Below are 9,728 nucleotides of genomic sequence, written 5' to 3'. Positions count from 1 at the left end.
CTGCCCCAGTGGGGAAGGAGAGTCAGTTCTCATGACTCAGTACAATCAACCGGCCGCCCCCGCGAGGGGGGGGTAGTTCTGACCACTAGCTGACGGTCAAGGACAGAGGATCAAACTAACCGCATAGCGGGGCAAGAGCAACGGGGGGCGGGGGGGGGTCCTCTGCTAATCTCCGTTAGAATTGACATGCAAAGCGGTTTGGGTAACCGGGACAGGGTTGCACTGTGGCCGGCTTGCAGTCGACTGTATGGTTTTAATATGAATCACTGGATAGGAAGGTAGAGTTCAGTTTTGTAGTAGAAATTTATATTTTGGGAGCTGACTTGTGTTGTCTGTTGACAGTGTGTGTGTGTGGTGTAGCAATGAGTTGTGTGTATTTAGTGTGTGTGTGTGTGTGGTGTAGCAATGCGTTTGGTGTGTATTTAGTGTGGTGTAGTAATGAGTTTGGTGTTTTTTTAGTGTGTGGTGTAGCAATGGGTTTGAGTTGAGTGTGTGTGCGTGCATGTTTGAGTTTTTCCTGACCACTTGACCTGACAGAGTATCTCACAGCTGCACAACACTGACATCATGTGACATCATTTGGAAATTGAGTTTATGCTGTTGTTTTGCAAGTATTGAGTAAGATGTTGGGTCAAGTCATCTACAAAGATACAAGCAAACAGTATATTTTATTCAACGTAAAATTAGTTCTCTACAGAAAAATTGTTCCGAAGAACAAATGGATAGCATTACATAGAAATACACATGACATTTAATTCACAGGCAATCAATGTTCTTGGTCTCAATTTGCTTTGTCATGCACAGCGTTTCAGCACTGGGCTATCTCAGATGGCAGGGAATCATAGTTTACTTTATATGTAAACCCACCTGGTTCTAGAAAGAAAAACACACACAGACATCATGAAGACTTGATGGTTAATGTTGTTTTATATAGAAAATAACCAACAAGAAAAAACGCTTGCGCTCTCGTCTCACCTTCAAAGCATTCTGGGATCTTGAGTTTTCCATCGATGCATTGGGTTGACACTGCATAGCCACACTTCTTCTCCTTGTTCATACAATAGACCAAGACGACGTCCGCATGCAAGATTCTATTGGGCTTGAAATCCTCTATCCAAAATTTCTTTCCATTGTAGAGGATGCGTCCTCTTTTAATACCTACCTTGCAGGAAGCTGTGGAACAAGAAGTGAAATTATGATCAATAATTATAGTATTGGCTCAGGGAGTAGGGGATATTACTATTTAGAATTTCAAAAAACGGCAACATTCAAGCTATTCAAAAACACCGATTTGACAGGTTACCAAATAAGTTTGGTTAAACAAAATACAAAATTGTCACAAAATCAGTGGTCCTACCCCTGCAAACTGGCTCCTTTGACCAATCCCCTGTTTTAAGACATTCAATCTCCACAGGCCCATCCAGGACATAGTCTATATTACATCCATATTTGACAGTCTCCTTGAAGCCGTACTCCCCCTTGTCAGTATTGGTCATGTAGCCGTTGTTGATGCCTGTTGGAGCTGAACAGGTCACCACTGGAAACAAACAGAGGTCAATCAGGGTTAGTGTGTGTTCAGAATACCACTTTAACTTTGTCCACAAAGCAAATCACTTGTCATTTATTACCACACGAAAAGGTGCAATTTGTATTTCATTTCATTTCCCCAGAGGTATCACAGACATATCTGGCCAAAACTAAAACAAACAAACGGTTACACAAGCCAATAACCATCCCCCTCAGCTTACAAAAGTTCACGAACGAAAGTTACGAATTTCTAAGGTGACATGAAGTGCTCAGTTTTTGACTGATAACACTGTACCTACATTTACATTCTGGTGGCTCAGTCCAGTTTCCGTCAGTGCTGCACGATCCCCTCTCACTGCCTATGAGGACAAGTGGAGGGAAACACTCATAGGTCCCCCCAAAACCAAACACAATTGTTTCGCCTGTCAACTTTCTGTCGTAGACCATTTTCCCATATTTAGGTATTGGAGGAAGACCACACGTCACCGCTAACAGAGGGGAGAGATTTCATTCACATGCTCATTAAATCACGCACATTTGATTGAAATACGTGATATTCTCTATATATATATATATTTATTTTTAATCAGAGACATACGATGTAACATATGAGTAGCATAGTCTACAGTAAAGCCATTATTCAAATCTCCGTTTTACACATCGTAGAATGCTCTTCACAATTACAGCAATACGGCCACGTTTACATTGTGCTTATAGGCTTGCACGCATCAATGTGAGTTTGTATGCATTTATCAATGTGAGATCATGTTGAATCATTAGTGCGCAGTGCTAGAGCAGCTATGTATTTCAGTATAAGGCAGACACCTACGTGTGCACGTCGGTGGGGGATCACTCCATTGTCCGTCGTACAAGCACTCAATGCTACTGGCTCCTTGCAGGGTATACCTGTGAACAACATTACCGTAATCTGTCAAGTTATGTACTAAAAGAAATAAAATAACATAAAGTACACACTATATTAGGTGTATGGGTATACAGTGATTTCAACTTTGACCTACTTCACATGTGTTTGATACAATAACATGTTATCGACTTTGACAGCACGGAGAAGTGGCCAGTCGTCAACGAAACGCTAGAATGGAGTTTGTAAATGCTATTCCCCATACCCCTCGTGGCAGGTGTAGTTGATGACACTCTGGTAGACAATGTCCACATACTCCATGTATCCATGGCCCAGCGCTTCTGGGAGAGAGCAACTCTTTGCTGCATCAGAAGTAATAAAGAAAAGAAAAAAAGAGAGTTGGTCAGCATTGCTCAACAGTTCCATCAATACGAGTATCAACTGATCCTCATTGTAACATATTGAGTCTCAACTGATAATACTTGCAATATACTGAGTATCAATTGATAATACTTGCAATATACTGAGTATCAACTGATCCTCATTGTAACATATTGAGTCTCAACTGATAATACTTGCAATATACTGAGTCTCAATTGATAATACTTGCAATATACTGAGTATCAACTGATCATCATTGTAACATATTGAGTATCAATTGATAATACTTGCAATATACTGAGTATCAACTGATACACTGATTATTTCTTTTTTTGAGTATCAAATTATGATACATGAACAGTAATACTGTTTCAGGTCAAACTTTATAAAAGCGTCCTACTTGAGCACGTGAGTCTAGACTTGGTCCAGTCTCCGCTAGCAGTACAGCTGATTGTGCGAGAGCCTGAGGTGGGTGTGTACCCTCGTTTACACGACAGCACCACCTCGTCTCCGGGGGAGTACACCCTCTGGAGCCCCTCCAGTTCCATACCGTCACCCAGGGGCGGGCGGCCACATTCTGAGGGGACAGACAAGCAAAGGGACGGGTCAATAAAACACACACACACACATATAGATTAACCAAAGAAGTGCCCGTGCAACTCCCCAGACATTCAGTTGACATTTTACGTAATGTCTAGTGATAGTTTGTTGAGCATAAAAAGGTAGGTGGACTATTAAAATAAAGTGTATTTTTCCTTTCAGCTTACAGTAACTGAAAATATTCGTCAACATGACACAAGCCCATTTGTCTCAGCACACTGACAACATGCTCACTGAGAGTACGTAGGAAAATTGAACAGCATACAGCGCAGAAACACAAAAGGCTTCTGAAATCAAGAGGTCAAAACACTGGAACATAAAATGAACGCAACATGTAAAGTGTTGCTCCTATGTTTCATGAGTCTTTCATATGCACAACAATCGTATTTCTCTGAAATGTTGGGCACTAATTTGTTTACATCCCCGTTAGTGAGCATTTCTCCTTTGCCAAGATAATCCATCCACCTGACAGGTGTGGCATATCAAGAAGCTATCATTACACAGGTGCACCTTACGCTGGGGACAATAAAAGGCCACTCTGAAATCTGCTGTTTTGTCACACAACAGAATGTCACAGATGTCTCAAGTTGAGGGAGTGTGAAATTGAATGTTCATTTCTCTTCCATAAGCTGCTTCCAATGTCTTTTTTAGAGAATTTGGCAGTACATCCAACCGGCCTCACAACCGCAGACCACGTGTAACCATGTCAGCCCAGGACCGCCACAACCAGCTTATTCACCTGCGGGATCATCTGAGACCAGCCACCCGGACAGCTGATTAAATTGTGGTTTTGCACAACCAAATCATTTCCGCACAAACTGTCAGAAACTGTCTCAGGGAAGCTCATCTGCATGCTCGTCGTACTTACCAGGGCCTTGACCTGACTGCAGTTTGGCATTGTAACTGACTTCAGTGCGCAAAGGCTCACCTTCGATGGCCACTGGCATGCTGGAGAAGTGTGCACTTCAAAAATGAATCCTGGTTTCAACTGTAACGGGCGTGTATGGCGTCGTGCGGGCTAGCAGTTCGCTGATGTCAACGCTGTCAGAGTGGCCCATTGTGGTGGTGGGGTTATGGTATGGGCAAGCACAAGCTACGGACAATGAACACAATTGCATTTTATCGATGACAATTTGAATACAAAGAGATAACGTGGCGAGATCCTGAGGCCCATTATCGTGCCATTCATCTGCCGTCATCACCTCATGTTTCATCATGATAATGCATAGCCCCATATTGCAAAGATCTGTACAAAATTCCTAGAAGCTAAAAATGCCCCAGTTCTTTCATGACCTGCATACTCACCAGACATGTCATCCATTGAGCATGTTTGGAATGCTCTGGATCAACATGTACGACATGTTCCAATTCCCGCCAGCAATATCCAGCAACTTCACAAAGCCATTGAAGAGGCATGGGACAACATTCCAAAATCAACAGCCTGAGCAACTGTATTAGAAGGAAATGGTGATGCCAATATCCAGCAACTTCACAAAGCCATTGAATAGGCATGGAACAACACTCCACAGGCCACAATCAACAGCCTGATCAACTCTATTAGAAGGAAATGGTGCTGCCAATATCCAGCAACTTCACAAAGCCATTGAAGAGGCGTGGGACAACATTCCACAATCAACAGCCTGAGCAACTGTATTCAAAGGAGATGGCGTCGCACTGCATGAGGCAAATGGTGGTCACGCAAGATACTGACTGGTTCTGATCCACGCCCATACTATTTTTTTTTAAAGGTGCCTGTGACCAGCACATCTGTGAAATGTCATGTGAAATCCATAGATTAGGACCTAATGAATTTATTTCAATTGACTGATTTCCTTATATGAACTGTAACTCAGTTTAAATTGTTGCATTTATATTTTTGTTCAGTGTAAAGACCGTAATAATAGATACTATACCTTTCTTGGTTGTCACTGGTGTATACAAGGCAAGCAGACAGATCAGTGGTAAAGAGAGGCTTGGTGCCATCGTCTGTGATGTGGAGAGAGCGGCTCTCCTCTCTGGTTTCAAGGGTAAAAATCGGAATGTCGTTGGAGCTCCCAACTTTTTATGTTCGAGGTAATTGGATAAGGGTCGATGACAACGCCGAATGAGGCAACCTCTGGCTCGTTTACTATTTACGTAATTTACCGTAAAGCACCAGACCTTTGTGAACCTTACTGTTGCCCCACCCCCATTCCTAGTACACATCACCAGTTTTCTGTAACTCTTCACCAAATCATGGTTGCCAGATCCATTTATGTGGTACAATAAAGTTGACTGAAGCTATTCTAGCAGTATAACATTGATGTGGTTAAATGACGCAGATCTACTACTATGAATATTTATGTGTGTGATTTTTATCTGTGAACAGAATGGAATGCATTTGTAATCTCATACAGCTTCTGTTTGTTGTTCTTGTTGCAAAATTGCAAGAGTTCAATCCGATATCGAGTTCAAGTCAAAACAAAAAGATATGTTTACTCTTGGTTAAAAAGTAACTTGTTTTTCTCTCAAAACTGCAGTGCCCTTTGTGTATGAGCAGAGATGACAAATACTGTAATCCTATACTGACATCTAGTGTCATTTTCAGGTAACATGTACTTTACAGGCAATCAAATTCAGGCTCATTCAAGTTATGGATATAATCAACAGGTTATTAGCAAAGGCAAGGCTGGATTATTTGGACACAAAGTCAAATAGACTTAAAACAGATTTTTTTATATTTTTAAGTCATTTATTTGCCATATGTATCCTCTTTATATGGTGTTTATTTTGTTAGGTCGGCTTGACACATCGCAATCTCAGATGGAAGTGATTTGGGCTTGAGGGTGTACTCCATCTTGCCTGGTTCTAAGAGAAAGACAAGACACACAAACACGTTTGTCATTTTCGTTGTGAGAATATTAAGGGCTCAACTAAACAGCTTTGGGAAGCTTTGAAAATGGGATGGCAGCGACCACAACACATTTTACTGGGTTGTGTTCATTTGTCATCAAACGGAATAAAATGGACAGAAACACAGAGAGACTACCGACGCGTGTCCAGTAAGAAACACCCATTTTCGATTTACGTAGTAAAATGTTTTAAAACTTGCATGCCATAATGAACGTGACCATGTTATTTTGGTACGAAGGGCCTCACCTTTAAAGCATTCTGGGGTATTGAGTGTGCCGTCGATGCACTGACTTGCTACTGGAATGCCACACTTCAACTCCTTGTTCAGACAGTAGAACACAACAGGCTCCCCGTGAAGGACTCTATTGGGTTTCAGATCACCAATCCAGATCTTCTTGGCGTTGTAGAAGATGCGACCTCTGTTGATGTTAACTTTACAGGGGGCTGCGGTAAAGCGAGGACAAGCAAAGCAACATGACTCTCCGTTTAGCATTGAATAGAATGAAATGTAATAGATCATGGACATTTTCCATTTTCCTCTGTATCAGTACCCAACCTGAAACACCACATATACAATAGGTTGGGAGCAACACATGGTCAGCCACACAGCAGCGACCCCGGATAAGGTTTGGGAATGCAGTGCTTTGCTCAAAAGGCACAAACGACAGTATGCTCTCAGTACGCAATCATTGCAGTCACCAAAGATGAAATAAATGGTTGCCGATACACATCGAATCACATGCAAGTCAACAAGCTGGTTCGATATACAGACACACACACACAAGTGACATTCCCACAAGAGTAACAACAGTGACTCAGGTGTGAACTTTCCCCAATGCACAGCAGAGGAGGCTGGTGGGAGGAGCTATAGGAGGTCATGCTCATTGCAATGGCTGGAATGGAATAGACAGAACCTAGTCAAACGTGGTTTCCATATGTTTGATACCGTTCCATTTAAACCATTCCAGCCATGACAATGAGCTCATCCTCCTATAGCTCCTCCCACCAGCCTCCTCTATGTACAGCTCTCGGGTCAGCTTCCCCTCCTCCAATCATAATCTTAACCATTAGCGGGGGAAATGCAAAACTGACAGAAGATCAGCGTCTAAGGGCAACTTCACCCTACACGGACTCACCTCTACAAACGGGCAAAGCGGACCAGTTGCCTGTATTCTGACACTGTATTTCCTCAGAGCCGTCCAGAACGTAGTGTTCCTGGCACTGGTACTTGACCTTCTCCTTGTAGCCGGCCTCCCTCATCACAGCAAAGGTGATGATGCCATGGTCTATCGTTGGTGGGATGGAGCAACTCACCTCTGCAACAGGTCAGAAAGGTAATGGGCTTGTGAAAGTGTATTAGCAATGCAATATTGTCAGGATTAATCTAAATTACAGAAATAATTTTTAAAGGCATAAACAGAGGAAGACAGGATTACGCAAATTGATCAATTATCATCGCTTGGAGTGGATGAACAGTTAACAATAACCATTTTAACCAGAATCATCGTCAGGGCCGGTCCCAGGCATCAGCGGTTCCCATGCCCATTTTATTAGTATTTATTTTTTGGAATCTCAACTTACTGTTGAGAGTTAGGATAATAGAATACACAAAGTGCAAGTTCGAAATTTGGTTGTGCATCACTCAATTAACCATGTCAGCTAACAAAGATTGGTAAATTAGTCTGGCCAGCTATCTGTCCGAATACCAACCAGGCACGCAGGGCACGTGCCCAGGGGCCCTGACCTCCAAAGGGCCCCTATTGATTTTGTTAGTCACTCTCACCTCAGATATTATGAACATGGCAGAAGTAATGGCAGAATGTGTACAATTGCAGGAAAATAGCTTTAAAAAATTATCTCCACCCCATGGATAAATGGGAGAATTGCAGGAAATTAACCATAAAACATTTGGGAGGGGCAACCAAATCTCACATAGAGCTTCAAAAAGGCTAGACCCATGTAATAATGGGCCCCCATAAGATCAATTGATCAGTGGTTGCACCAGATGTCACTCAAAAACTTCTCAACCAATGAGATTTGTTCATGATGGAACAGACAAACCATTTGGCATGTGCTGCCACTGTCTGCACCTACCCTTGCATACCGGTGGCTCAGTCACGTTTCCACTGGCCAGGCACGATCCTCTCTCGTTGCCAATGGGAGCTCTTGGCGGCAAACACTCATACGTCCAACTCTGTCCGTACTGGATTTCATTGCCAGTGAACTTCTTATTGTCATAGACAATTTTACCATGCTTCGGTGCTTGAGGCAGAGCACAACTCACAGCTGCAGGGAAGAAATATTTTAAATAATCAAGACTATATTGACATATTTAGAGAAACAGTGGAGAAAAGGAAGGTTGCGTTCTGGAGGTATAGTATACCTTTACACATTGGTGGTGGTGCACTGAGGGTACCATCGTGTAAACACACGCTCTCATTGGCTCCTATCATGACGTACCTGAAGAACACACATTCTTATTGGTCTTGAGATGCAGCGAGTCAGCAAAATGTAGTCAGAACTAAACCGCACTGTATTTCCCCTCACCCGTCATCACATGTGTAGTTGAGTACACTCTTGAATGGCACGTCAATCATCCCTGGCTTTTGCATAGGCTTGGGGAGAGGGCACATCTTTGCTGTGTCAAAAATTGATTAGCTTCATGTGGATATAATTTATGCATTTCATGTAAAAAAAAAAAAAATGTGGGTCCTATATCCTTGCTAAAGTATGGACTGTCCATTGTACTGTATAGGTGACTTTAGGGTTCCAAATTTTTCAGAAACATTCCCAAAATTCCCAGGTTTTCCAGTTGGAAGATTCCTTGAATCAGTGACTTAATAAGCAACAAATCTGGAATCCTCCAACCAGGATTTGTGGAAAACCCAGTAATCTACCTGAATTTTTGTGAACATAGGTGTTTTTATGCTTTACATTGTGTAATGGATGTTTTGCGAACGGGGTGGAGCTTACGAGAACACACAAGGTCCAGTTTGGTCCACTCTCCCAAGGTAGAGCAAGTGATCCTGGCAGTCTTGCCGGTCCCAGGTGTGTATCCACGCTCGCACGCCAGGGTCACCTCTTCTCCAATCTCATACACGCGCTTTAGACCCAATGCATCGATACCGTCGGTCACAGGCGGACGGCCACACACTGAGGAGAAATGTTACGGTGTATATGATATTAAAAAAACACAAGACGAAATACGGCTAAAGCATAGGTCACTGAATCTTGTGAACCAACACTGTAATATCTATTCTGTCATTGAAAAAATGACCGCATTCAATTAAATCCCTTTGCACCGTACCTTTCTTGGATGTCACTGACGTATGCAAGGCAAGCTGACAGAGCAGCAGCAAAGCCAAGGTTGGGTTCATCTTCCGGGGGAGGGTTGAGAGACTGTGTCCGTTCTTTCGGGCAGTGGACAGTGAAAAATGTAGATGGTCCGTTCAAAAGCCCAGAAAGT

At 42.6% G+C, this 9,728-nt stretch overlaps 2 protein-coding genes across 2 annotated transcripts; both read right to left on the bottom strand.

Annotated features, from left to right (window-relative positions):
* Positions 1 to 649: 649 nt before the first annotated feature.
* Positions 650 to 5,473, bottom strand: LOC135522497 (beta-2-glycoprotein 1-like). The gene is made up of 8 exons (XM_064948799.1): positions 5,284 to 5,473; positions 3,171 to 3,347; positions 2,655 to 2,751; positions 2,357 to 2,433; positions 1,827 to 2,015; positions 1,358 to 1,537; positions 976 to 1,173; positions 650 to 873 (listed from the first exon to the last, which is right to left on the bottom strand). Exons 1-8 carry the CDS (start codon positions 5,351 to 5,353, stop codon positions 809 to 811), a joined length of 1,053 nt encoding a protein of 350 aa, XP_064804871.1. The 5' UTR covers positions 5,354 to 5,473; the 3' UTR covers positions 650 to 808.
* A 606-nt stretch (positions 5,474 to 6,079) lies between these two features.
* LOC135522504 (beta-2-glycoprotein 1-like) lies at positions 6,080 to 9,728 on the bottom strand. Its single transcript, XM_064948811.1, has 8 exons — positions 9,570 to 9,728; positions 9,236 to 9,415; positions 8,810 to 8,900; positions 8,646 to 8,722; positions 8,357 to 8,548; positions 7,399 to 7,578; positions 6,509 to 6,706; positions 6,080 to 6,217 (listed from the first exon to the last, which is right to left on the bottom strand). The coding sequence occupies exons 1-8, from the start codon at positions 9,637 to 9,639 to the stop codon at positions 6,135 to 6,137; spliced, it is 1,071 nt and encodes a 356-aa protein (XP_064804883.1). The 5' UTR covers positions 9,640 to 9,728; the 3' UTR covers positions 6,080 to 6,134.

Source organism: Oncorhynchus masou, chromosome 4 (assembly GCF_036934945.1).
Source record: "Oncorhynchus masou masou isolate Uvic2021 chromosome 4, UVic_Omas_1.1, whole genome shotgun sequence".
Lineage (NCBI taxonomy): Eukaryota > Metazoa > Chordata > Actinopteri > Salmoniformes > Salmonidae > Oncorhynchus > Oncorhynchus masou.
This window is presented reverse-complemented; position numbering and strand designations above follow the sequence as displayed.

Bases quoted from the DNA above. Each gene is read 5' to 3' on its own strand.
- LOC135522497 (XM_064948799.1), bottom strand. From the start codon at position 5,353: ATGGCACCAAGCCTCTCTTTACCACTGATCTGTCTGCTTGCCTTGTAT. The intron at 3,348-5,283 runs GTATAGTATCTA...CTGTCCCCTCAG, and splicing joins ACCAGTGACAACCAAGAAAG to AATGTGGCCGCCCGCCCCTG. The intron at 1,538-1,826 runs GTAGGTACAGTG...GTTTGTTTCCAG, and splicing joins TGAGCCACCAGAATGTAAAT to TGGTGACCTGTTCAGCTCCA.
- LOC135522504 (XM_064948811.1), bottom strand. From the start codon at position 9,639: ATGAACCCAACCTTGGCTTTGCTGCTGCTCTGTCAGCTTGCCTTGCAT. The intron at 6,707-7,398 runs GTGAGTCCGTGT...GCTTTACCGCAG, and splicing joins CGCTTTGCCCGTTTGTAGAG to CCCCCTGTAAAGTTAACATC. The intron at 6,218-6,508 runs GTGAGGCCCTTC...TCTTTCTCTTAG, and splicing joins TACCCCAGAATGCTTTAAAG to AACCAGGCAAGATGGAGTAC.